The 27,915-nt window shown below is 46.1% G+C and overlaps 1 protein-coding gene across 7 annotated transcripts in view; it reads left to right on the plus strand.

The window, feature by feature from the left end:
- Positions 1-27,915, plus strand: part of LOC134346774 (dedicator of cytokinesis protein 9-like) — a 365,134-nt gene that overhangs the window by 259,901 nt on the left and 77,318 nt on the right. For all 7 annotated transcript variants that reach the window (XM_063048402.1, XM_063048406.1, XM_063048404.1 and 4 more), the window contains exons 24-33: positions 759-874; positions 1,695-1,761; positions 3,096-3,221; positions 3,611-3,682; positions 6,902-7,048; positions 7,191-7,274; positions 8,528-8,639; positions 20,722-20,900; positions 22,527-22,643; positions 26,471-26,594. In XM_063048402.1, the coding sequence (XP_062904472.1) occupies positions 759-874; positions 1,695-1,761; positions 3,096-3,221; positions 3,611-3,682; positions 6,902-7,048; positions 7,191-7,274; positions 8,528-8,639; positions 20,722-20,900; positions 22,527-22,643; positions 26,471-26,594 (1,144 nt within the window). The remainder of the gene's footprint in view (positions 1-758; positions 875-1,694; positions 1,762-3,095; positions 3,222-3,610; positions 3,683-6,901; positions 7,049-7,190; positions 7,275-8,527; positions 8,640-20,721; positions 20,901-22,526; positions 22,644-26,470; positions 26,595-27,915) is intronic.

The following is a 27,915-nucleotide window of genomic DNA, read 5'->3' on the forward strand; positions in this document are numbered from 1 at the left end:
AATTTTCTCCAAACTGAGACATAGCATCACTTGAGATTCTTTACAAACTTGGCTTCAGTTCCGCAATTTTGTTTAATCTTAAAAAATTTAAACTTTGTAGTTTAATTTATCGGAACTATTTTTTTAAGCTTTCTTTTGAGTGATCCAAATTTTTTTTATTTTAGAAAAATAAAGGTATTAATTCTTTTTTGGATTTATTTAAAGAAGGTAGACTGATGTCCTTTGAACAATTAGTTGATAAATATTCTTTCATACTCACACTTTTTACAATATCTCCAACTTAAACATTTCTTACAAAAGTATTTAAGTACTTTTCCTTACATATTGGATGCTGACCTGTTGGATACTGTTATGAGAATGAACCCTTCGATGAAGGGTTCCATTGGAAGAATTTATAATTTACTATTACAATGGAACTCCTAACTCTTGATGCCCTGAGCTGTAATAGCATCGGCTAACCGCTATGTTACCAAATGAGCTGCCAGAGGAAGTGGTTGAGGCAAGTTCAATAACTACTTTTAAAAGGCAGTTGGACAGGTACACAGGTAGGAAAGGTTTAGAAGGTTATGGGCAAGTGGCACTGGCTTGGATGGGAAATCATGGTCGACACAGACCAGTTGGGCCGAAGGGCCTGTTTTCGTGCCGTATGACTCTATAAAGCGATTCACCAGTGTGGCTCATGACCGTTGAGGTGGGCACAAAACATTAGCCCTGCTGAGGAGAAATAAATAAAGCCTTTCTTCTTGCTTTCCCTCCAGAGTTTGCACGCGATGGAAGGCCACGTGATGATTAACTTCCTACCCACGATCCTGAACCAGTTGTTCCGAGTCCTTGCTCGGGCCACACACGAGGACATTGCAGTGAACGTGACCAGGTGGGGAGCAGGTCAATGTCGAGGCAAAAGGTCCTACACTTCCTGAAACCCTGCAGAGTTAAATGTCCCCGAACTGCTGGGCATGGGAAACTGTAGCCGTCTCTCAGCCACGGCCTTGGATTAGCAGCACCTGTGGCAGTCTGTCTTCACCCATCTGCATTTGTTCAGTGCCCCAGTGAGGAGCAAATGGTGCGGAGAACAAAGCCTCCGTGCGGTGTTTGTTGGGCAGGCTCGAGGACGTCAGCAGCAGGACCCTGTGGGGGTTGGGTTGAGCTGGGCAGCAGTATTTTAGTTGTTGGTGTTGTGTCCCAGCTGCGCGAGGGCATCAGTGTCTCGTCCCTTTGGACACGGAGTTAATCACAGCCTGGCTGCTTGTCGGCTTGTCCTTGCGAACGTTGCCCCATTTAATTTCCGCGTTTCCCCCCCCCGTCTCTCCACCCACCTTCGACCTGTGGGCCCATTCATGGGGGTCCTCTTGCCCCACCTGCTCTGGTGGCCCCGTCTCATGACTCTCCCCCGCCGCACATTCCTATCTCCTTGGCACCATTGCCCCACACCCAATGATTCTGCCCACCACTCAAACTCTCATGCATTTGCTGTTCCCTGAAATGAGTTTATGAACCACTTTATCACTCCTTCTCTTCGCCCCCACCACCCCTTGGCCCGTTCACGCCTCCACGTGTTTTACCGTCGTGTGTGCATCTGCAGTGGTGTACTGACCCGTCTGTTTACAGTGACAACAGCTGAAATGTCAAATTCTCTGAGACCTCAGATGAGCATTGTGCACAAATGCATACATTTCATTTCCTTCTCTCCCTAGGGTTCTTGTCCACATCGTCTCCCAGTGTCACGAGGGTCTGGAGCACTACCTGAGGTCCTACATTAAGGTGATGAGTGATGTATATTATCCAGCAGGAGCATGCAATGTTGTTAGCTGTAGCTGAGCTTTGGAGACTGTGTTGTGAGCAGTGCAGATGGGATTCTTGTTTGCTCTTGCAGATCATTTGTCAAATGGTTGTCCAGGGCCATTTAGTCCAAATCAGCTGAGGGTGAACTGATCCAACCTGATCCCTCTCCCCAGCACTTGCCGGCAACCTCTGAAATTAGAGCTGAGCCTGCAATTATTTTGGCTCTGGAAGAGGCCATCTGACCCATTGTGTCTCTGCTGCTTTCTGTCAGTCCCATTCCCCCATAATCCTCCAAATTATTCTCTCTCAAGCACTAATCTTGTCCTGTTGTCAACATGGAGCACTTACACTTCACAGATGCTGCCTGACCTTTAGAGTACTTCCAGGATTTCTCATTCTGTGCTGCTTTGATTGAATTTCAAGGACTGGCTTCCATCAGCTAGCAAGCTCCAGATTATAACCTCTCTCCAGTGACAACTCATCCTCAAATCTCCACCCCTCTCCCCCTCCTCCCCTCTCCCCCTCCTCCCCTCTCCCCCTCCTCCTCACTCCCCTCTCCCCCTCCTCCTCACTCCCCTCTCCCCCTCCTCCTCACTCCCCTCTCCCCCTCCTCCTCACTCCCCTCTCACCCTTCTCCTCACTCCCCTCTCACCCTTCTCCTCACTCCCCTCTCACCCTTCTCCTCACTCCCATCTCTCACCCTTCTTCCCACTCCCATCTCTCACCCTTCTTCCCACTCCCCCTCACCCTTCTCCCCACTCCCCTCTCTCACCCTTCTCCCCACTCCCCTCTCTCACCCCTCTCTCACCGCTCTCTCACTGCTCTCTCACCGCTCTCCCACCCCTCTCCCCCTCCCCTCCCCTCCCTTGCTCATTCTCAGATTTAATTGCTCTTTTATTGACAACCATACTTTCAGCTGTCTGAGCCCTGATCCTCCTTGTACTCCTTTCTCACTTGACGTATGTTAAAAGCTATATTATCTGATTTAATATTATCCTGTATAACCGACTGTCAAATTTTATTTGAAACATCTCCTGTAAAGTGCCTTGGGAGCTCTGTCAGAGACGCTTTGTAATTCTGTTTTTTCTCCTGATGCAAATCGGGAGCCTTTCATTGAACCTGTTTGGCAGGCGTAGTAGGAGCCCGAGGTGCTCAAAGAAAGATTGTGTCAGATCAGTGCAAAGCCCTTACTGTTAAGAGTTTTGTTACCCGTTTTATGTTAGTATCAACACAGCTGGCTCAGGATGGGTAGGGTGAGGTGTTGATGAATGAGCTAAAATTAATCCTTTCCTCATGTTGTTTGATGTCTTCAGTTTGTTTTCAAAACCGAGCCCTGGAATTCATCAAAGTGCAAGACCGTTCATGAAGAGTTAACTAAGTCCATGACAGTTCTGTTGAAGACCACGGCTGACTTTCTCACCTGCAACAAGCTGCTCAAGGTAGGTTTAACTTAACCACCCTCGTAGTTTAGTGAAGCAGCTCAAGTGACGAGACCAGGTCACTGAGATGCCTTAATCCACTGGTCTGAACCAGTGATCGAGAGCCCGTCATTGAAATCCCACCATGGTAACCATGAGACCCCCTGGATTACTAGTCCAGTAAATTTAACCATTTAATTTCTGCCTCTCCACCAGACCAAACCAGCAGCGGCTGAAATTCACCCACGCCAGTATTCTGTCCATGATGGATAATTAGTGCTGTGTATTATATCATGACTGCAACCAGCTAACCATTTGATGCTCTTTGAGAAGATTAATTCATCCTTTTAATACCTGTTTGAAATTTACATTCTTCTTTCTAAAATTCTAAAAAATTTGTTTGCTTCTAGTATTCTTGGTTTTTCCTGGAGGCGTTAATAAAGTCAATGGCACAGCACCTCATAGAAACCAGCAAACTGAAGGTAGGCAGTCACCTGTCCGGTGTTGCTGTGTTGCACGGTTACTGTGGGCTGTGGTTAGACTTGGGCCAGAAGGAGAATTTTTTTAATGATCTTTCTCCCTCTGTAAAATTGAGCTTACCCAAAGGGGCTACAAGACAGTAGATGCATTAGTATCAATACAGATGGCTCAGAGGATTACTGTCTTTGGGTTGGGTGAGGTGTTGATGAACGAGCTTTCAGTACTCTTTCAGAGTTCCTTGGGTCCTGCGGAAGTGTCCGAGGATTGGAAAACCACTAGTGTGACACCTCTCTATCACCAAAAAATACATGAGATTCAAGCAAAGAACTAATAGCAAGACATGGAAATCATAATCAAACATAGAACATAGTTTAATGAAGGGGAAATAATGACTAACAACGTCAACAACGTGTGGGGTGATAGGTAGATGAAGGATAGGTAAAGATAGGTAAATCCAACTGGTAGTTCAGGAGAAGCAACTTTATCTGGAGAGTGTCAAGGCAGCAAAATGAACAACTTTTTAAGCTTAAACATTTCTCTTTCCCTCTGGTCTGAATCCAGCTCATAACCCCATCTCCGACTTCCCCTCTAACTCTGCCTTTGATGAATACATCCAGAAGCAAGTTGCTGAGAATGCCAGAAAGTGCAGAAAATGGGGAGTGCATCACAGTTGAGGTGACAAGCAGAGACAGGAACCAGGAAAGAGATACAGAAGAGAAGGAGATGGGTGAGGGTGGAGAGGCTGTCATGAAGTAGACAGGCTGAATGATCTCTTTGTGTTATAAATGTGCCTTTCCTTTTGAACTAATTTTAGTGGGCATCTTGATAAATTATTACACACAGCTGGTTGCTAAGTAGATGGAGCAGAATTAGTTCAGTTGTGAGGCACTTGTCATTTTCAACAGTCGCTCACACCGGGCAATTGGTTGAGGTGACAGATGTCTCCAGACACAGTCAGTGCATCTGTTCCTGTGTTCTCGCCTTACAACTGGGTGAACAGCTGTGGGGCTTTACAGACCCAAAAAAAGCATGAATTTTTGTTGAACTCTGCAACACTGCCACGTTTGTTGTGGTCGAGATTGATTTGTGGGAAAGGTTGAAGTAGCTTAAAGCCACGGAAAAGGAAGCATTGAATGTGGACACTGAAGCCTCCTGATTTGCAGTGAGCTCAAGTCCCTTTGATGGCAAGATCCGGAAACAGTTAGATAGGACATAATGCATCCCATTGCATTGTTCAGGGAAGCGGGGTTGGTCTCTGCCCCTTGGCCAACGTTCGCTCTGAGCCAGCACCACAGAACAGATCCTCTGATCACTATCACTTGCTATTTGTGAAGGTTTATTGTATGCGACTTAGCTGCTGATTTTCCAATGCTTCAGGATTTGCAGAGGAGATTCAACAAGATGTTGCCTGGATTGGTTCTGGGGAGAGATTGGACAAACTGAGTTTGTTTTCCCAGGAGTGAGGGGAGGCTAAGGAGTGACCAGATAGAGATAAAGATTTTGAGAGGTTTTGTTAGTGAGAATCTTTTTTCCTTCTGGTAGGGATATCAAAACCAAGGGGCATGGGTGTAAAGTGGGAGGAAGGAGATTTAAAAAGGATGTGAGTGGGGCAAGTTTTTTTTTTAAACAGAGAATGGTTGTTATCTGGAATATGCTGCCAGAGGAGCTGGGGGAATCAGATACAGTCACTACCTTGAAGAGGTAAACACCTATGTAACCAAGGCAAAGAAGGATATAGATCTAGAGCAGGTAAATGGGCCTGTTTCAGTGCTGGAAACAATGCCTCCATCTCAACAAGGAGTCGTTAGCTGCAAAGCATGACATAAAAAGGTATGTGAAAGCTTTGACGGGGGTGCAGAGGACATTTTACCCCTGGGTGAGAGAGCATGTCTTGTGAGGAAACGTTAAAGAGCTAGGCCCTTTCTCTTTGGAACAAAGGAGGATATGAGGTAGCTTGATCGAGGTGTACAGTATAAGATTTTGAGAGGAATAGACAGAGTGGAATTCCGGCACCTTTTCCCTCGGGCAATACCAGAGGACATGCTTTTGGAGTGATTGGAGAACAGGTTAGGGGAAATATCAGAGGTTGTTATCTTTTACACAGAGAGTGGAAGGTGCCAGAAACACGCTGCCACAGATGGTAGTAGAGGCTAATGCAATAGGAACATCTAAGAGACTCTTAGATAGGCTCATGGATGAAAGAAAAATAGAGGTTTCTGTAGGAGGGAAAGTTTTGATGGTGGGGAATGTTTATGTAAGTCAGTTTGTGTAAGTGTGGAATGAGCTGCCAGTGGAAAAATTATAACATTTAAGAGCAGTTTGGATAGGTACGTGAATGAGAGAGCTATGAAGGGCTATGGTGCAGCGGATCTAGATGGGATGGGGCATAAAAACAAGTGGGTACAGAATAGCCTTGATGGGCTGAAGGGCCCATTTCTGTGGTCCGGGGCTTTATGACTGTGATCCTGGCACAACATCTTGGGCCAATGTAATGCTCCACTGTACCGTGTTCTAAATAGCACACAGCAAGATTCCACAAATGTCAACAAGAACACAGTCAAAAAATCTGCTTTGGTCCTATTGAAGCGTAAATATTAGCCTAAGGCTTCTTGCTCCCCTTTGGATGGTGCAGCGAGGTCCTTCAAGGAACCGTCAGGGACTTTGAAGGACCTGCGTGCTTCAGGGAGGGAAGTGTGACCGATTCCTAAATGCCGTCTGAATTGGCCAGAAAGCTACTCAGCTCAGTGGTAGTTAGTGAAGAATAATGTATGTCAGCCTTGCCAGAAGTGCTGAGCCTGAACAATACACATATTAAACTAAGGTTACGAACTGCGTCATACCACGCCCAGCCTAACTACAACTTGCCTGTAACCTGGTAAAGTATTTCAAAGAGCATTGTGGGAGAGTCATAAAACAAAATTGCAAGTCTCTCAGGGAGGGATCCTGTCACCCAAAGCTTGAGGAATATCTTGAAGGAAAGAGAGATGGGGGGGGGGGGAGGGGTGATTTATTGAGGGAATTCCAGAGCTTGGGAGCCCAAGGAGTTGAAGACACGGCCACTGGTGACGGGCAATTAAAGATGAGGTTGATCAAGAGTCCAGAAAACCAGGAGTTGTAGGTCTGGAGATCACAGTGATCAGGAAGTACTGGAAGTTTGTGAATAAGGGACAGGCTTTGCAATGCAAGTAGCGGTTACTGACTTTATGTTCTGATTTATCTAGTTATTCCGGAACCAGCGATTCCCTGCCTCTTACCAGCACACAGTAGAGACGCTCGTTAACCTGTTAATGCCGCACATCACTCAGAAGTATAAAGACAAATTGGAAGAGGCTCGAAACGCAAACCACAGCCTCGCTGTCTTTATTAAGGTTAGAACCACCTTAGCTTCTCCCTCAAATCCAATGTTATACGAAGCAAACGTTACCCAAAATATATCAGCCTCTGTAGAAACAATCTAAGCACAACTTTCCGTCCTGGAATTAATTTTCCTTTTTGTCTATTTCCTTGCAGAGGTGCTTCTCATTGATGGACAGAGGATTTGTTTTCAAGCAGATCAACAATTACATGAAATGGTTCAGCCCAGGGAACCCAAAGGTAGCTCCGATTTCTTGTGCTGTTATTCTTAGCTCATTCTCCAGTAGCAAAAAACTGAAAATGCCAGAAACACGCAGCAGGTCAGGCAGTATCAGTGATGAGAGAAGTGGAGTCAGCATCTGGACTCGTGACCTTTCAGTCATAGAGTTATGCAGAACAGAAACAGGCCCTTCAGCCCATTTCAACACTGCTGACCTAGGTGTCTTTCTGAGCTAGTCCCATTTGGCCCGTAAACCTTTCTAATCAATGTCCATGTCCAACTGTCTTCTAAACGTTTTACTTGTATCTGATCTGCCACTTTCTCTGTCAGCTGTTTTTATATACCCACCACCCCCTGTGTGGAAAACGTTGTCTCTCATGTTCCCCTTTAAATCTTCCCCCTCTCACCTTATACCCCCTTGTTTAAGACTCCTCTACCCTTTCCCTCATGAACAGAGCAAACACAAAAAGAGAAATAATGTATGAGATAATGAAAAGGCAACGTAACTTCATTGGACATGTGATTAGGAAAGAGGAGTTACAATGTATTAAGTATATCTATGCACAGGTGCAATGAAAATCTTACTTGCAGCATCATAGGTACAGAACAATTTAACATTTGCAAGAAAAACATAAAGTGTTCAAAATTATGCATGAAAGAAAACAATTAGAACAAAACGTGTCCATTGTAGTGCAAAGTGGTCATAGGATTGCACAGGTGGCTGAATGTTGCCTCATATGAGATAGAATCTGGGGGAGCTGATGGGAACGAGTGGAGAATTAAAATGGAATTAATGTAACTGGGTGGATGACAGTTTAGATCTGATGGGCTGAAGGGCCTGTTTCTGTGCTGTGTTACTCTGAGTTGACACTATGAGTTCAATTAGCAGACATTGCATTCAGCACCAACATTAGAGGAAATATTTCAACTACACCATATCATGATTGCATAATTCTGAAATATTAAACACATTTTTAATTTTTAAAAAAATATGCGTCAGTTTCCTCTCCCACATTAAGCCCCCTCGTTATAGGCTCCTCTACCCTTTTACCTCAGTTTGCATGATTAGTCAGAGATTAATTTAGAAACTTATATAGTGGTATAAATCTTGGTCCTCTGTTGTACGTGGGATGGGACTGAAATGCTGAAGCTGAGATTGAGCAGCCCAAACTCAGCTTCTCAGTGGTAGAGCCGCTGCCTCCCGGTACCAGAGACCTGAGTACAGCACACGCCTTCATCTTCCCGGCTGTCTGAATGTACTGTTCTATTTCAGACACTCTTTGAGCTGAAGTTTGAATTTCTTCGGGTAATTTGCAACCACGAACACTTCATTCCCCTCAACTTGCCTATGCCTTTTGGGAAAGGCAGGGTTCAGAGATACCAAGGTAATTCTTCTCAGTCTCTTGTGAATTGCTGTGGATTGCTGATTGTCACTGAACTGTTGAGCTTTGATTTTTAACTTCCATTTGACAATTTTTAAAATATATTGCTTCTTGCAAACAATTGCTTCATTCTTTTTGTGGTTTTTCTCTACTTTATTCTTTATTAATCAGCATTTCTTTCGCCAAGTGTGGAGTCATGTTCTGCCTCTGTAGGTAGGTTTGGCATATTGTGCTTGCTTATTACTTAACCTCTGCACCTTTGCCAGGTCACTAATTACACACTCAACTCTCTCCTCTGGATGGTTTGTTTTGAATTTGCAGTTTTATTTCCATTGACACTGAAAATATAAATCATAAAAAAATCCAAAGATGACTTTAATAATAAATTACAGTCTTAATTACTGATCTGTGTATGACTCAGCAAATCAATAGCGGTATCCCATTTATTTTATTGCCCCAGAGAGCTAGCAGATCTAAGCAAACGTTTGGCCGATACTTCATCATTGAAACTTTGCCTTTTCACAATAATTCACGTATTCTATTTTTCTCAAAGCTGAGGGGGAAAGGAACTATTTAGAGAGGGTGGGGAAGAAGGCCCTTGGTACGATAAGCTATAGGAGCAGAATTAAGCCATTTGGCCCATCATGTCTTTTCCGTCATTTCATCATGACTGATCCATTTTCCTTCTTGGCCCCAATCTCTTGCCTTCTCCCCTGGTTTGTATGATTCTGGACTCCAGTGAAAATGCTCCAACAAGCCATGCCTCCCAGTTGTAGAAGCTGTTGGGTCTGAATACTCAGTACCAGCCTTGCTAGATGTGTTCAAGTTGTGTCAATGAATAAAATATTAAAAATGAATGATGCATATTAATAAGCAGGTCCTGGGTTAGAAGTATGAAGTAGGGAGGTTTTCATAAACTTATACTAAATTTGTTCTTCCTTAATAAAGGAGAAAGGCAGCTGAAAGGAAATTATAGACCAGTTAACCTGATCTCAGTGGTTGGGAAGATGTTAAGGATGAGGTTATGGAGTACTTGGTGATACAGGACAAGATAGGACAAAGTTGGCATGGTTTCCTTAAGGGAAAGTCTGGCCTGATGAACCTGTTGGAATTCTTTGAGGAGATTACAAGCAGGATAGATAAAGGGGGTGTAGTAGATGTTATATATTTGGACTTTCAGAATGCTTTTGACAAGGTGCCACACCTGAGGCTGCATATACCAAGTTAAGAGCCCACAGTATTACAGGAAAGTTTCTGGCATGGCTAGAGCACTGGCTGATTGGTAGGAGGCAGCGAGTGGGAATAAAAAGATCCTTTTTTGGTTGGCTAGTGGTGTTTCGCAGTAGTCGGTGTTGAGACCTCTTTTTATGCTGTATATCAATGATTCAGATGATGGAATAGATGGTTTTGTTGTCGAGTTTGCAAATGATACGAAGATTGGTGGAGGGACAGATAGTGTTGAGGAAACAGGTAGGATGCAGAAGGGCAGACAGATTAGGAGAATGGGCACGAAAGTGGTAAATGAAATACAATGTTGGAAAATGCATGGTCATGCACTTTGGTAGTAGAAATAAATTTTGTAAATGGGTAGAAAATCCAAAAATCTGAGAAACAAAGGGACTTGTGAGTCCTTGTGCAGAACACCGCAAAGGTTAACTTGCAGGTTGAGTCGGTGGTGAGGAAGGTAAATGCAGTGTTAGCATTCATTTCAAGAGGTTTAGAATACAAGAGCAGGGATGTGACGCTGAGGCTTTGTAAGGCACTGGTAAGGCCTCACCTTGAGTGTTGTGAATGGTTGGGGGTCCTCATCTAAGAAAAGATGTGCTGGATTTAGAGAGGTTTCAGAGGAGGTTCACAAGGATGATTCCGGGAATGAAAGGGTTATCATCCGCGGAATGTTGGTAGCTGTGGGTCTGTAGTCGCTAGAATTCAGAAGGATGAGGGGGGATCTCCTTGAAACCTTTCGAATGTTGAAAGGCCTAAACAGAGTGGATGTGGAAAGGATGTTTCCCATGGCAGAGGAATGTAGGACAAGAAAGCACAGACTCAGGATAGAAGGGCATCCATTTAAAACAGATGCGAAGAAATTTCTTTAGTCATAAATTGTGGAATTTATTACCACAGGCAGCTGTGTAGGCCAGGTCGTAAGGTAGAACTTGATAGGTTCTTGATTAGACACAGCATCAAAGGTTACAAGGAGAAGGCTGAGGAATGGGGCTGAGCAGGGGAAAAGAAAAGGACCAGCTATGATTGAATGGTGGACCAGACCTGATGGGCCAAATGGCCTAATTCTGCTCTCATGGTGTTATGGTCTAAACCATGACTGAACTGCAGCTGGAATATTGAGCACGGTTTTGAATGCAATGTGGCAACATTGGAGGAAGGAGAAGTTTCTCAAGGACAATACCAGGTGTGGAAGCTTCTTTCGGAGAAGATTGAACGGGGTGAAGTACTTTGGGAAAGAAGAGCTGGTTCTGAGCTGGTTTGGAGAGGACAGAGGGAGAGAAAACTCAAAGATTCAAAGTATGTTATTTTCAAAGTATATAGGCAGAATACAACTCTGAGATTTATCCTCGTGGAAAATATCAAATGCCCAATGTGCAAAAAAAGAACTAATTGCGCAAACAGTAAAAAGCGAGCGCACACAACACATAGAATATCAAATATCAAACCAGGAGTCTGGTCGTATTCTGTTCAGTTCAGTTCAGGTTCCTCGATAAATGAAGACAAAGCCAATGGCAACCAGTAGTGAGATGTTCGCTCATTAATTCAAATGAGAAATTGGGTAGAAACCAATCTGTACAAAGATTGGGAAGGAGGTGAAATGAGAGACTTTGGGAAGTAGCAAAGATAGAATTGAAAGAATCACAGAAAGATGCACAGAGCCATGCAGCATTGAAACATGGTGCATGCCAAGTGAGATGCCCCATCTGAGCGAGTCCCATTTGCCTCTGTTTGATCAATAACCTTAATTTTTTAATCCATGTTTCTGTCCAACTTTCTTTCAAAAGTTGTTGAAGATTGTTAGGAGGGAGGCCATTCAGTGGTTGGGTTTGTGCTGACTCTGTGTAAGGGACCCTCACACATCTGCCCTCTCCCTAGAACCCTATCAGGTAGTTAACCAGCTTCCATTTGTTCACCAAGATTAGACGGCCTCCATTATTCCTTCAGGGATAGGCTGTGTAAATGTGGAAGGGGATGAAGGGCTGTGTTGTTGCTTCAGGCAGGACAGACTTGGGTGAACAGAGGATGGACAACCTGTTTCCCTGCCCCAATCCACTCCAAGTGTAAATAATGTACTTTGCAATTTTAATTTGTGTTCATAGTTATTTTTCTTCAATTTAATGAGAGTTGGACTATTGTGAGAAGGTTGAGCCATATTTGACAAAGAACATTTGGATCCAATTGGAGTGAATGAACTTGGCTGAAACTCTAACCTTCAGCCAGAGGGGAGGTGAGAGGGTGTGAAAGGAGCCTCCTGGCCTACGGAGAATGAATGATCATTCATTTGGTTTTATAGTAACAGAATCACACGTGTGTTCGATGTGTGTTTTTATTCTGTGACCATAACCTTTTCATCCCAAAGAGCATTTTCAGCATCATCGTATTTACCACTTTTATTTGTAAATTGGCACTGTTTCCCCAGTTGCTTCTGGGCACCTTGGGGGAAAAAAAAGCACTGCGATCTCGGGTCCTGCTGATGTTACAGCCTGTGACGTTTGGATTTTCCAGGTCTTTTGCTTCCTAATTCAGCAAATCCTGGGGGACAGAAGGCTTAAAAATTGGGTCTGACCTCCAAAAACTCTGCTCTTGCGCCCCTGCCATTGTTCACACAGCATGTTCATCACCGCGATGCCCTGACTTCACACTCCATATTGGGATCGAACTCGGGTCTCTGGAGCTGTGAGGCAGCGGCTTTACCCGTCATCGTGAGGGAGTTCCCGGTTCAAACGGGCACCTTTGCCCCTTTCCGCTGCACCTCTGGATGTGGGACCAGGCTGTGACTTCCAGCCCATTGCGTTGGGGGAGAGGTGGGATGCCCAACGCTGATTGGAGGTGTGAGGACAGATGGGAGGCTGGCTTTCTATGTCCAGGGCTGTGTACCTCTTCCTTTGTTTATGCCTCTTGCCTGGTTCCACTGACTGACCGTTATCAAAGTATTGGACTGGGAGCAGGCCACTCTCCCTCGTGTGCCTGCCCCACCAATCCTGGCTGATCTGCCTGAGGTCTCATTCCCCTGCCCGTCCCCTCAAGATCTAGGACTTCCCCAGCTTTCAAACATTGATCTGCTTTCTTAGATACCTTTGCTGATCAAGCCCTCCTCCCCCCATCTCCCTTGGGTGCGAGGTAGGGTGCCCAAAGGGTCACTACCTTGGACATTGGAAGGACGGGGCAGGTGCGTTTACATGGGCAGTTGCGATGGACCATTTGGGGAATGGCTCAGGACCACACGCTGTTCCTGCTTATGGCAATGCAATCTCCTCGCATGCTGATTGGCTGCTCAGTTTAATTGACCTCTCGTGACCCAGAGCACCCTGATCCTTTCGCCTCCCATCTGCTGAGCTGGGTGACACAGCCCTCATCCCCACACGCTGGCTTTCTGTGCCCAGGGCTGTGTACCTTTCCTTTGTTTATGCCTCTTGCATGCTGTTCTAGATGGGTAAAGGCATTAGCCGTTGAATTCCAAGGCTGTGAAATCTTCAGGAAAGGTTGTCACACGCACCCAGGAAGTCCGATTTAAAATCAGCATCATCCGGATCCATGAGTCAACACTCGGGAACGAAGAGCAGAGTGAAATGGATTTCAAATTCGTGAAGGGAGTAAAATCAGAAGTTTTGCAAACGGCATGGGCAATGGACGAGGAGAAAATGGATCACAAAGTGGTTCCACATCCTTCCTTGACCTGGGATTGACCTCGTGAAGCCGAAAGGTCACGTGTTGCTGAGAAAGCTCTCTTTGTGATCCATTTCCCCCTTGTCCATTGCCCATCCCATTTGCAAAACTCCTGATTTTACTCCTTTCAGAAATTTGAAGTCCGTTTCACCACACCGTTCATCTGCGGTGACGTGGTTCACTCTGCTCCTGGTTCCCGGGTGTTGACTCGTGCATCCGGATGATGCTGATTTTAAATCGGACTTCCTGGGTGCATGTGACAGCCTCTCCTGAAGATTTCACAGCCTTGGAATTCAACTGCTAATGCTTTTAACCGAGTGAGGCTGGCCATGATGGGGTAGACCTACACCAGCTCTCTGACAGTCATCTCAGCCCACTCTTCCATTTGTCCTGCACTTCAGTGGTCAGCCCTGGGTAATCCCAAAACCACCTGGTCCACATGGCTTGCATGGGAGCTTGCTGTGCACAAGTTGGGTGCTGCCCTTCCTGTAAAGCAACAGCGCCTGCATTTCGATGGCTGCAATGTATTCTGGTTCGTTCTGATACCTCAAAATGCACAAGACGTGACCAAGGCCCACACAAGTCGTGCAGACACCCACGCTGTTTAATTCCCTTGCTTGGAATTGAGCACTAAATCCTGGTTTGCTTTCACAATGGCCTTGTTATTTTCAGTATGGGTTTCTCATAGCTTGCTTATCTTGCTTTAGCTTAGAAGAATTTCACCTTGCAATTAGCTTTGAATACCTTTGCATTATTTTTTAAACTTAAAGATGTGGTTTCTGAAACCAGGGCGGTTGCATACTGGAGCTTCAATGGTGATATAAACAGATTAGTTGACCCAAAGCAGCATTAAAAGTCCTGTTTCCCTTCATGCTGGTTCTATAGTTTGACTTGTTAAATCCTGGCATGATTTCTCCCCCCTGTGTATGGTGATAGAAGTGCACCGCGCCGTAACTTAGCAGCAACGCTGTTGCAAGATGCCAGACTTCCTTCAAGGATCTGAGTGAAAGATCTCAAGTGAATTGTTTCATTGTGTTGGGAGCTGTGCCTTTGTAAGAACTGACTCTACGAGTAGATTCATGGGGTTGCTTTCTTGCTGAGCTCCAGTGGCAAACTGAGAGAGACACGTTTTCTCCGTAAGAAAACGATCGGATTCTTTGCGACACTGTCAGCGGCGAGGTTGGCAGAATGGGGAAATGCTCTCATGTCGCAACATTTGCCAAGATAAATTTCTTTTCCCCTCTCCATGAGCGGGGAGGCGTGACTAGGATTGTATAAAAAAGCTGGAGCACTGTGTGCAGTTGGAGGGGGACAGGGAATCAGAGGAGAGGCTTCAGCCCCCTTCCTGATGAAAGGACGTAGCCCAGAATGGGCGCTGTTCATTCCCGTCCACTGAGTCCCTCCAGCATTTTGTGTGTGCGTTGCTCTGGATTTCCAGCATCTGGAGAATCTCTTGTGCCGATAGGAAAGAGCTTGCCTGCTGAGTGGAGGGGTTAGTAGCTGGCAGAGGAACGGGTCCAGGTTGGAGTTGGTTGACAGGGAGAGCTGGAGGGGAGTTGAGAAAGCAATATTGGGGTCTAGAACTCGGTGATGGGAGGAAGGGAGAGACATTGAATGAATACCATGATCTGTAGGCTGCACTGAGAACTGGGAAAGCCAATTGTGGTAAACTGGCCTGAGAGGCTTCCTTCTGTGCGGCAAATCTCAACGTCTGTTGCAATTGAGGGGTCCGCCTTTTTTACTCCTTTCTGAGATATGGATATCTCCCTCAAGGTCGATGGTTGCGGCCTCTCTTCCTCCCATGTCTCCAGGGGGCAGGAGCATAAGAACATAAGAAATAGGAGCAGGAGTAGGCCATCCGGCCCATCGAGCCTGCCCCACCATTCAATAAGATCATGGCTGATCTGTCCGTAAACTCAGATCCATCTACCTGCCTTTTACCCATAACCCTTAATTTCCTTACTATGTAAACATCTATCTATAACTGTATCTTAAATATATTTAGTGAAGAAGCCTCAACTGCTTCCCTGGGCAGAGAATTCCACAGATTCACCACTCTCTGGGAAAAACAATTTCTCCTCATCTCCATCCTAAATCTTGTCCCCTGAATCTTGAGGCAATGTCCCCTAGTTCTAGTCTCACCTACCAATGGAAATGACTTTTCTACTTCTATCTTAGCTATCCCTTTCAAAATTTTGTATGTTTCTATAAGATCCCCTCTCATTCTTCTGAATTCCAGAGAGTATAGTCCCAGGCGACTCAATCTCTCCTCATAGGTTAACCCCTTCGTCCCTGGAATCACGCTGGTGAACCTCCTCTCCACTGCCTCCAAAGCCAGTATATCCTTCCTCAAGTATGGAGACTAGAACCACACACAGTACTCCAGGTGTGGCCTCACCAGTACCCTGTATAGTTGCAGCATGACGTCCCTGCTCTTGAATTCAATCCCTTTAGCAATGAAGGCCATCATTCCATTTGCCTTCTTAATAACCTGTTGTACCTGCAAGCCAACTTTTTGCGATACATGCACAAGTACTCCCAAGTCCCTCTGCACAACAGCATGCTGCAATCTTTCACCATTTAAATAATAATCTGCTCTTCTATTATTCCTTCCAAAGTGGATGATCTCGCCAACGTTGCATTCCACCTGCCAGACCTTGGCCCACTCATTTAACCTATCTATATCCCTCCACAGACTCTCCACATCTTCTGTACCATTTGCTTTTCCACTCAGTTTAGTGTCATCAGCAAATTTTGCTACGCTACACTCAGTCCCCTCTTCCAAATCATCAACGTAAATGGTAAACAGCTGCGATCAATGTAAATGTTAAACAGCTGTGGGCCCAGCACAAACCCCTGCGGCACCCCACTCACCACTGACTGCCAACCGGAGAAACACCCATTTATACCAACTCTCTGCCTTCTATTGGTTAACCAATCCATTATCCATGCCAATACACTTCCTCCAACTCCATGCATCCAGATCTTACTTATAAGTCTTTTGTGTGGCACCTGATCCAAGGCCTTCTGGAAATCCAAGTATATGACATCCACCTATTCCCCTCTATCCACTGCATTCATTATGTCCTCAAAGAATTCCAGTTAGTTTGTCAAACAGGACCTGCCCTTTCTGAGTCCATGCTGCATCTGTCTAATGGAACCACTCCTTTCTAAATGTTTCGCTATTTCTTCCTTAATGACAGCTTCAAGCATTTTCCCCACTAAAGTTAAGCTAACTGGCCTATAGTTGCCCATCTTTTGCCTACATCCTTTTTTAAAAAGTGGCGTGACATTTGCTGTCTTCCAGTCCGCCAGGACCTGCCCAGACTCTGGAGAATTTTGGTAAATGATTACCAATGCATCTAATATAACGTCAGCCAATTCCCTCGGCACCCTGGGATGCATCCCATCAGGACCAGGGGACTTATCTACCTTCAGGCCCTCTAGTTTGCTCATCACTATCTCTTTAGTGACAGTGATTTTATCCAACTACAAGAGCAAGCCAACTACCTGGGCTGTACCAAGTAGCAAGGGCAAACTTCCTCCCCAAAATAGTATCAAGGAACCAAAAGGGTTTTTCCCTGGTAATGACAGCCTCTCTCTCCACATCCCCCCAGTTCCAGTGTTTTCCAGCTTCCTTTCAAAGGTTCCTGTGGGATTGGCTCCCACTGCTGATTCAGGTACAGTGTTCCTGATCCCTGCAGTTTGCCGCATTCAAACACTCCTCCCAGCTCGCCTTTGCCAACCTCCTTCCCTTTGCATCCTGTTTGCCCCTGCAGTTTCCCACATGCTTAGTCCATCCAGACCCTTTGAGTGGTAGTTTATCCTTTTTAACGTTGTCACCGGGAGAGGTAAAATTCCTAGTTCCATATCATAAAATCTAATACAGTTCCAGATCCAGATTAAATACAGAAATAAAGTTTGAAGTTCAAAGTAAATTTGTCATCAAAGTACATGTATGTCACCGTATACAACCCTGAGATTCATTTTATTGCGGGCAGTCACAGTAAATACAAGCAACGTAATAGAATTTATTTATTTTGATACAGAGCGGACCAGGCCCCTATTAACCCTTCAGGCTTCACTGCCCAGCTGCCCTCGATTTAACCCTAGCCTAATCATAGGATTGTTTACAATGACCAGTTAACCTGCCAGCCAGTGGAACCCCACGCTGTCACGGGGAGAACGTGCACGGCCCCTCAAGCCCCATTTCATGATGGATCTGCACAGCCCCTGCCTGTTGCTCATGACCTTCACCTGCCCCTCTGCCCTACCCGTACTCAGTGACTCTGCTTCCGCTACCTACGGGAGGGAGAGTGTTCCAAAGGCTCGCCGCCCGCGGAGGGAAAAGATTTGCTTTGTCTCTGCCTCAACTGGCAAACCCTTTATTCTTAATGTTGAGCTCTCGTTCGAAGTTCTCCCAGCCAGCAGACTCTTCACTACCGGAGACACAAGACAGATGCTGGAATCGGGAGCAACGCACAAAGGGCATGAGGAACTCAGTGGGTCAGGCAGCATCCATGGAGATGGAGGGATGGTCAGTGTTTTGGAGTGAGACCCTGCATCAGGTCTGAGCGTGCAAGGGGAAAGAGCCAGTGTCAGGTGGTCTAAACACAGAACTTAGACTATCAATTCTCCACAACCTCTCCCCCCCCCCCACCCCACCCCATAGATGCTGTCTGCCCCTCCAAGTATTCCTCCAGCAGGTTGGGAATTTTGTTTTTTGCTGCCACTCCTCGCCCAACAGGCAAGACCCCTTCAGGGCCTATAGTCAGGAATATAGTGAAAATAGATTCAGCCTGTACACTCTGGAGAAGGATCAGTGAGCTACTGGGAAAGGTGGGAATGTGTGGAGTTGTGGGGGAGAGCAGCTGGGAAGGTGGGGCTGGTGGGATATCACAGGCCCGCTGGACTGAATGGCTGGCTCCAGTATCGGCTGACCTTCCCTCACCCACCTAGAAGGCATACCTTTGAAACCCTGCCCTTCCTCATTCCTTCGCCTTTCCGGGTAAGGAGCAGGATTGGGTGGTTTAGTGCTTGGCCTCAAAGCCAAAGCCCTGTGGGGAGGGTGGAGGGATGATGCGCTGCTTGACGGCAATGCTCTTTCCAAGAATACAGATCCCGGTTGAATGAGGCGGGAACGGGTTGGGACGTAGCTCCTGAAACCCAACAAGGAGTGGAAAGTTTAAAAACGCAAACACAAGGAAATCTGCAGATGCTGGAAATTCAAGCAACACACACAAAAAATGCTGGTGAACGCAGCAGGCCAGGCAGCATCTATAGGAAGAGGTACAGTTGACATTTCGGGCCGAGACCCTTCGTCAGGACTAACTGAAAGAAGAGATAGTAAGAGGTTTGAAAGTGGGATGGGGAGGGAGATCCGAAATGATAGGAGAAGACAGGAGGTGGAGGGATGGAGCCAAGAGCTGGAAAGTTGATTGGAAAAAGGGATATGAGGCTGGAGAAGGGAGAGGATCATGGGACGGGGGACCTAGGGAGAAAGAAAGGGGGAGGGGACCAGGGTGTGTCTATTGTCTATTGATCAGAAATGATAGGAGAAGACAGGAGGGGGAGGAATAGAGCTAAGAGCTGGGACAGGAGGCCTAGGGAGAAAGAAAGGGGGAGGGGAGCACCAGAGGAAGATGGAGAGCAGGCAAGGAGTTATAGTGAGAGGGTCAGAAGGAGAAAAAAGAGAGAGAGAAGGGGGGGGGATAAATAAATAAATAAGAGATGGGGTAAGAAGGGGAGGAGGGGCATTAACAGAAGTTAGAGAAGTTAATATTCATGCCATCAGGTTGGAGGCTACCCAGACGGAATATGTATTGTTCCTCCAACCTGAGTGTGGCTTCATCTTGACAAAGGGGATGTCTTCCTTTTTTTAAAGAAAGGGGTTTCCCTTCCTCCACCATCAACTCTGCTCTCAACCGTCTCTCTCCTATTTCACACACATCTGCTCTCACTCCATCCTCCTGTCACCCCACTAGGAATAGGGTTTCCCTTATCCTCATCTACCACCCCACCAGCCTCCGGGCCCAGCATATAATTCTCCGTAACTTCCACTACCTCCAACGGGATCCCACCACTAAGCACACCTTTCCCTCACCCCCCTCTCTCTGCATTCCACAGGGATCGCTCCCTACGTGACTCCCTTGTCGATTCCTCCCCCCCACCCCTTCCCACCGATCTCCTTCCCGGCACTTATCCTTGTAAGTGGAACAAGTGCTACACCTGCCCTTACACTTCCTCCCTCACCACCATTCAGGCCCCAGACAGTCATTCCAGGTGAGGTGATACTTCACCTGTGAGTCAGCTTGGGTGATATACTGCATCCGGTGCTCCCGGTGCGGCCTTCTATATATTGGTGAGACCCGACACAGGCTGGGAGACCGTTTCGTTGAACACCTACGTTCTGTCCGCCAGAGAAAGCAGCATCTCCCAGTGGCCACACATTTTAATTCCATGTCCCATTTCCATTCTGATATGCCTATCCACGGCCTCCTCTACTGTCAAGATGAAGCCACACTCAGGTTGGAGGAACAACATCTTACATTCCATATGTGTAGCCTCCAACCTGATGCCATGAACATTGACTTCTCTAACTTCTGTTAATGCCTCTCTTCCCCTTCATACCCCATCCCTTATTTATTTATTTATTTATTTATTTCCCCTTTCTGTCTCTCTTTTTCTCTCTCTGTCCTTCTCACTGTAACTCCTTGCCTGCTCTCCATCTTCCTCTGGTGCTCCCCTCCCCCTTTCTCTCTCCCTAGGCCTCCAGTCCCATGATCCTCTCCCTTCTCCAGCCTCGTATCCCTTTTGCCTATCACCCGTCCAGCTCTTGGCTCAATCCGTCCCCCTCCTGTCTTCTCCTATCATTTTGGATCTCCCCCTCCCCCTCCCACTTTTCTAGCTCTTACTAGCTCTTCTTTCAGTTAGTCCTGACGAAGGGTCTCGGCCCGAAACGTCAACTGTACCTCTTCCTAGAGATGCTGCCTGGCCTGCTGCGTTCCACCAGCATTTTGTGTGTGTTGAAGGAGTAGAGAGGCTAGGACGTGCGGTGTGATGCACCATGTTTGATTGATTCGAATCAATAACCCAGAGCATGCATTTTGTAATGGAGGGCAATCCTCCATTCCACCACACACAGGCAGAATCAGGTCTGTCACTGTTTAACCCTCTGTCTGTGAACTTTCAGACTTGCAGTTTGACTTCACCTTGACGGACGACTTCTGCAAAAACCACTTCCTGGTTGGACTCCTCCTGAGGGAGGTCGGCAGCGCCCTACAGGAATACAGAGACGTGCGTCAGATGGCCATCAGTGTGCTGAAGAGCTTGATGATTAAGCACACCTTCGATGACCGATACATGAGTAAGGTGTGCAGAGTTCCAATCAATGTCTTAAGACTTTTCTGGTGAGGGGGATGGAATGAGGTTTTGCCACCTCAGGGCACTGGTAAAAACGTTACATGGAAAATTTCCACGGTTGTTGGGTAAGAGGTATAGGGCAGAGGGCTGCAGAGACCAAGTGACATTCAATGCTGCAGGCTTCCCTGAATCCAGGATGAATCTGAGGTTGTGTTTTTAAAGATGGCTGCTTCTGCTGGAAGGCATCACCTGTCCATGCACAGTGTTGGGTTTGATTTAGTGTTGTTCCACAGCTCAATGTCACCCCCTGGTGGAATAGTTTAATACTGCAGCTGTTTTAAAATCCACCGTGAGCAGAATGATCACGCTGACTTACTCGGCTGGGATGGAAGAACGTGCCCCCATCTTCTGCCTGCTGGCCATGTAAAGCCAAGAGCTGGTTCACCACACCCCACAGGAATCGCCGAATGTCCCCATTTAATTGGAGTTATTGTTGTCACTTGTCAAGTGAAAAGCTTGTCTTGCATGCTTCACAGAGAACAATTCATTACATAGTGCATTTGAGGCAGAACAAAGTAAAACAGTAACAGAATGTACAATAAAGTCCATAAGAGATAGGAGCAAAATTAGGCCACTTGGCCCATCGAGTCCGTTCCACAAATAAAGTGCAACTGCTACAGAAAAAGTACTGTGCAGACAGACAGTAAGGTGCAAGATCATAACAAGGTAGATTGTGAATCCATCTTATTGTACAAGGAAACCCATTTAATAGTCTTAAAACTATCCTTGAACCTGGTGGTATGTTATTTCAGGCTTTTGTATATTCTGCCCGATGGAGCATGGGGGAGAGAGAAGTTGTAGACTGGATGGGGTCTCTGATTATGCTGGCTGCTTTACTGAGGCAACGAGAAGAGTCCATGGAGGGGAGGTCGGTGTCCGTGATGAGCTGAGCTGTGTCCATAGCTCTCTGCAGTGCCTTGCAGTCACTGGCAGAGCAGTTGCCTTTCCAAGCTGTAATGCATCTGGATAAGATGCTTTCTGTGGTACACTGATAAAAACCTGGAAGGGTCGATGGGGACGTACCACATTTCTTTAACCCTTGGAGGAAGTTGAGGTGCTGGTGAATTTTGTTGACTGGCTGTACTGTATGTGGTTGGACCAGGGCAGGTCATTGGTGATGCTCACTCACTTGCACTATGGAACTTAGTGTAAGATCACAATCTTCTGGAACTGTCAAGTCTGCCAAAACATTGAGACAAACAATCCTTTGTCACACACACAGCTGTCTTAATGGTGCACCAGATAGTGGTGAATCCGTGGAATTCATTGCTGTGGAGGCCAAGTCAGTGGGTTTACTTAAAGTGAAGGTTGATAGGTTCTTGATTAAAGGCTACAGGGAGCAGACAGGAAAATGGGTGGAGAGGGAAAATAGATTCAGCCATGATCGAAAGCAAACTTGTTGGGCCAATTGGTCTAATTCTGCTCCAATATCTTATGGAAGTTCCCCAGTGATGTTTGCAAACCAGGGTGTAAATGTTGTAGAGTGATTTTATTGTGTGCTATGTGTGCACCACGATTGCAGGTACTACTGACTTAACCAATGGATTGCTGACTGGAAAATCCATCTCCCCACAGGGCCAGCAAGCCAGGATTGCCACGTTGTACTTGCCACTGTTTGGGCTTCTCCTGGACAACGTCCAACGTATAAACGTCAAAGACTGCTCACCGTTCCCGATCAGCCAGCCCATCAATGTGAGTAGTGTCTTTTACCTGTTAGTGTTCACAGTCGGGAGATAACTTTGCAGCCTGAAGCTCCTAAATCTGGCTTCAGTCTCATGAGGAGTGGTACAGCTTGGGAATCCTTCAACGCATTCCTTGTGAACGGAACAATAAAATCGATGGTCATGAATTGGTTAGGAAGTGAAGCTGGGCGGCTGAGAGGGAGCGTTATGGGAATAACAATCATCATTCAATTTTACAAGGATGTTGCCTGGATTGGGGAGCATGCCTTATGAGAGTAGGTTGAGTGAACTTGGCCTTTTCTCCTTGGAGCGACAGAGGATGAGAGGTGACCTGACAGAGGTGTATAAGATGATGAGAGGCATTGATTGTGTGGATAGCCAGAGACTTTTTCCCAGGGCTGAGATGCCTAAAACGAAGGGGCATAGTTTTAAGGTGCTTGGAAATAGGTACAGAGGGGATGTCAGGTAAGTTTTTCACACAAAGAGTGGTAGGTGCATGGAGAGGGCTGCCAGTGATGGTGGTGGAGGGGGATACAATAGGGTCTTTTAAAAGACTCTTAGATAGGTACATGGAGCTTAGAAAAATAGAGGCAGTTTCTAGAGTAGGTTACATGGTCAGCACAACATTGTGGGCCGAAGGGCCTGTAATGTGCTGTAGATCTCTATGTTCTATCAATCAATTACATTTAATATCGTTAATGGAAAAGAAGAAAGTGAAGCAGGAGTGGACTTTCTCAGCTGAGGTAAACCCAGTTTCACAAGCCTGAGGTTTGATTCACTTAAGATTTGTTGAAAAATTCTGCTTAAAGATATGCACAGTGAAATATTCAAAGAAGCAATAACGGGGGTTCACATGAAATATATTTCTACAAATGGTGATGGGACACCCGACCTCTGATCCATTGGCATTGAGCAATTAATGGGCTGGCATAAGATTAGAAAAAGTAATAATTATTGCCAGATATCAAAGCCTTGATGCTGCAGAAAGCTGTCTGAAAGTGCAGGAGTAAGAACAGAGTAACTATGAAATTATAAAGATAAAAGAAGTTATTGAGAGGAAATGAGCAAAACTCAGGTTCACCTGTACAAAGCACAAGATGATGCACAGAATCTCATTAGTTGCTGTGCTGATTATTGCTATTCCCTTAAAAAAAAGGCAAGGATGTAATGCTGAGGCTTTATAAAGCATCGGTGAGACCTCACTTAGAGTATTGTGAGCAGTTTTGGGCCCCGTATCTAAGAAAGGATGTGCTGGTTCAGAGCGGGTTCAGAGGAGGTTCATAAAAATGATTGTAGGATTGAAAGGCTTGTCATGTGAAGAGAGTTTGATGACTCTGGGCCTGTACTCACTGGAATTCTGAAGAATGAGGGGTGACCTCTTTGAAACCTATCGAATGTTCAAAGACCTCGATAGAGTAGATGTGGAGAGCATGTTTCCTATGGTGGGTGGAGTCTAAGACCAGAGGGGACAGCCTCAGAAGAGAGGGGCATCCTTTTAGAGTGGAAATGAGGAGGAATTTCTTGAGCCAGCGGGTGGTGAATCTGTGGAATTTAAGGCAAAGGTTGATAGATTCTTGACTGGTCAGGGCATGGATAGATAAGGGGAAAAGGCAGGAGAGTGAGGCTGAGAGGGAAAAAAGATCAGCCATTATGAAATGGCAGAGCAGACTCAATGGGCCAAATGGCCTAATTCTGCTCCTATGTCTTGTGGTCTTAGGGTATAATTACCCACTGAGAAAGTTCAAGTGAGCCCTTGACCTTGTCATTGTGGTGAAGCTGCTCCCACAGAGCTGTTGAGGAGAGAGTACCAGGATTCAGAGCCAACAATGATGAAGGAGTCATTGATCTGGTTCTAAGTCAGGATGGTGGGAACCTGGAGGGGAACCTGAAGGTGCTGGTGTTCCCCTGTGCCTGCTGTCCCCGTCCTTCTGGGTGGGAGAGGTGTTAGGTTTGGGAGGTGGAGTTTCCATATGGACAATTCAGAGTACCTCATTTACAAAGTCAGAATCAGAATTGGGTTTATTGTCGCTGGCATGTGTCATGAAATTTTTTAACAGCAGCAACAGTTCAATGCAATACATAATATAGAAGAAGAAGAAAAACTAAAAAATAAATAAGTAAATCAATTATAGTATATGTATAATGAATAGATTAAAAATCATGCAGAAACAAAAATAATATATATCAAAAAAGTGAGGTAGTGTCCAAGGGTTCAATGTCCATTCAGGAATCGGATGGCAGAGGGAAAGAAACTGTTTCTGAAACAGTGAGAAAAAGGCATGCCCTGGGTGCTGTGGGTCCTTAATAATGGATGCTGCCTTTCTGAAACACTGCTCCTTGGAGATGTCCTGGGTACTTTGTAGGGTAGTACCCAAGATGGAGCTGACTAAATTCACGACCCTCTGCAGCTTCTTTCGGTCCTGTGCAGTAGCCCCCCCATACCAGACAGTGATGCAGCCTGTCAGAATGTTCTCCAAGGTACATCTGTAGAAGTTTTTGAGTGTTTTTGTTGACATCCCAAATCTCTTCAAACTCCTAATGAAGTATAGCCGCTGTCTTGCCTTCTTTATAACTGCATCGATATGTTGGGACCAGGTTAGATCCTCAGAGATCTTGACACCCAGGAACTTGAAGCTGCTCACTCTCTCCACTTCTGATCCCTCTATGAGGATTGGTATGTGTTCCTTCGTCTTACCCTTCCTGAAGTCCACAATCAGTTCTTTCGTCTTACTGATGTTGAGTGCCAGGTTGTTGCTGCGACACCACCCCACTAGTTGGCATATCTCGCTCCTGCATGCCCTCTCATCACCACCCGAGATTCTACCAACAATGGTTGTATCATCAGCAAATTTATTGATGGTATTTGAGCTATGTCTAGCCACACAGCCATGGATATAGAGAGAGTAGAGCAGTGGGCTGAGCACACACCCCTGAGGTGTTCCGGTGTTGATCGTCAGCAAGGACGAGATGTTATCACCAATCCACACAGATTGTGGTCTTCCGGTTTTGGAAGTCGAGGGTCCAATTGCAGAGGGAGTCCCCTTAACATGATAAAATGTTCCAAGAAGGTCGAGAAAAGTTGACTCCGAGCCATGTTATGAGATTTTAGGGCAAAAGACCTAAAGCTTGATCAAAGAGGAGAGTTTCAGAAAGGTCTGAAAGACAGCTAGAGATGTTAGGGATGAAATCTCCTGAAGTTTAGTCCGTTTGGTAACTGAAGGTTGCAGTTTGTGTCCGTAGGGCTTGAGAGAAGTGGGTGACCTAAATTTTTTTTAAGGTTCTATCTCCCTGGGTCCCCTGCTCCTTCCCTTTCCCCTATGATCTGCTCTCCTCTCCTGTCAGATTCTTTCTTCTCCAGCCCTTGACCTTTCCCACCCACCTGGCCTCACCTATCAGCTTCAAATTAGCCTCCTTCCCTTCCCCCCACCTTTTTATTCTGGTATTCTTCCCCCTTCCTTCTCAGTCCTAAAGAAGGGTCTCATCCCAAAAAACCGACATTTATTCATTTCCATTGATACTGCCTGACCTGCTGAGTTACTCCATCATTTTGTATGTGCTGGTTCTATCTCTGATTAACTTCTGGAGTCACCTGTTTGGCTTCACCGAGTTTGGATTACTGACGGATAAAATTGAATTGGGACTGAAAATGCTCAACTGGTTGAGCAGCGTCTGTGGGGAAAGGAATGGTGATAAGGATGCTGTTTGATATTCATCCATTGGAGCTGGGGGAAGGTAGGGAGAGCTCCTGGTTTTTACAGATGCACAGGGAAAGGTGGGAAGAGGGGAGGAAAGGGTACAGGGAGAGGAGAGATGAGCTAATCTTGTATTTCCACCCAGGGGAGGAAGGAAGATCCTCTGCACATCTTACAGACAGGGACAGGCACCACCACACCTCAGAGGTCTGGAAACTCACTGGATAGCAGCATCCACAGGGATGTTTTCGGAGTCATTTCCGGTACAGGTAAGGAGCAGATACAGGGGTCTTTACCCTGAAACATTGAACCTGTTTCTCTCCCTCCACGGATGCTGCCTGACCTACCGAGTCTTTCCAGCATTTTCTGTTTTGCTTCAGGTTTCCAGCTTTGGCAGTTTGTTTTATTTCAGTGCTTGAGAGCAGAGTGACCTGTGGAGCGGATTAACTCTGCATCACCACACTCAAGTCCTTGTGGGGGTTGGTGGGGGGGGTGGTCGGACTCCAAACTCGGGGTCTGAAGCTTGTGAATTCAAAGTCTGAGGCGTCAAAATCCAGGGGAGACTTTCGGTCTTTCAGTGAAGTAGTGGGGGGTGGGGGGGGTGCTTTGGGATAAGAACTTAGACCAAAATCTCTTCTACCCCTCTGGGATCCTTTGCACTGGGAATACTTCCCTGCTTTTCTTCAGAGTTCAATGCATGGACTTCAGCCAACTTCGCTCAAACATCATTTGCATGATAGTTTATTGGAGCTTACTGTGCATAATTTGGCAACAGTGGAGGTTCATGGGATCAGAGGGTAGGAGCAGAATTAGGCCGTTAGGCCTGTCGTCTGCTCTGCCTTTCAATCATGTCTAATTTTTTTTCAAATCCATTCTCCCGCTCTCTCTCCGTAGCCCTAAACCCCCACATCAACCAAGAACTACTGATCTTTGCCTTAAATGCATCCAATGACTGGGCTTCCACAGCCCTCGGGGGCAACAAAATCCAGCGATTCACCACTGTCGGGCTGAAAAAAAATTCCTCCTCATCTTCATTAGTAAGGGATGTTGCTTTACTCTGAGGCTGTGTCCTCAGATTCTAGATTCTCCACTGATAGAAACTCATCTTGATATCCACTCTTTCTCTCACTCTCCTTTTTCTCCCTCTGTCCCTCTGAATATACCTCTTGCCCATCCTCTAGGTCCCCCCCCCCTTTGTCTTTCTTCCTGGACCTCCTGTCCCATGATCCTCTCGTATCCCCTTTTGCCTATCACCTGTCCAGCTCTCGGCTCCATCCCTCCCCCTCCTGTCTTCTCCTATCATTTTGGATCTCCCCCTCCCCCTCCAGCTTTCAAATCCCTTACTCACTCTTCCTTCAGTTAGTCCTGACGAAGGGTCTCGGCCTGAAACATCGACTGCACCTCTTCCTACAGATGCTGCCTGGCCTGCTGCGTTCACCAACAACTTTGATGTGTGTTGCTTGATGTCCACTCTGCCCATGCCTTTCTGTATCCAGTAGGTTTCAGTAAAATTCTCCCCCCATCCTTCTGAACTCCAGGGAGTACAGGCCCAGAGGTATCAAACGGTCCTCATACATTAAAAGTTTAGTT

The sequence above is a fragment of the Mobula hypostoma genome, chromosome 5 (genome assembly GCF_963921235.1).
Source record: "Mobula hypostoma chromosome 5, sMobHyp1.1, whole genome shotgun sequence".
In the NCBI taxonomy this organism is placed as follows: Eukaryota; Metazoa; Chordata; class Chondrichthyes; order Myliobatiformes; family Myliobatidae; genus Mobula; species Mobula hypostoma.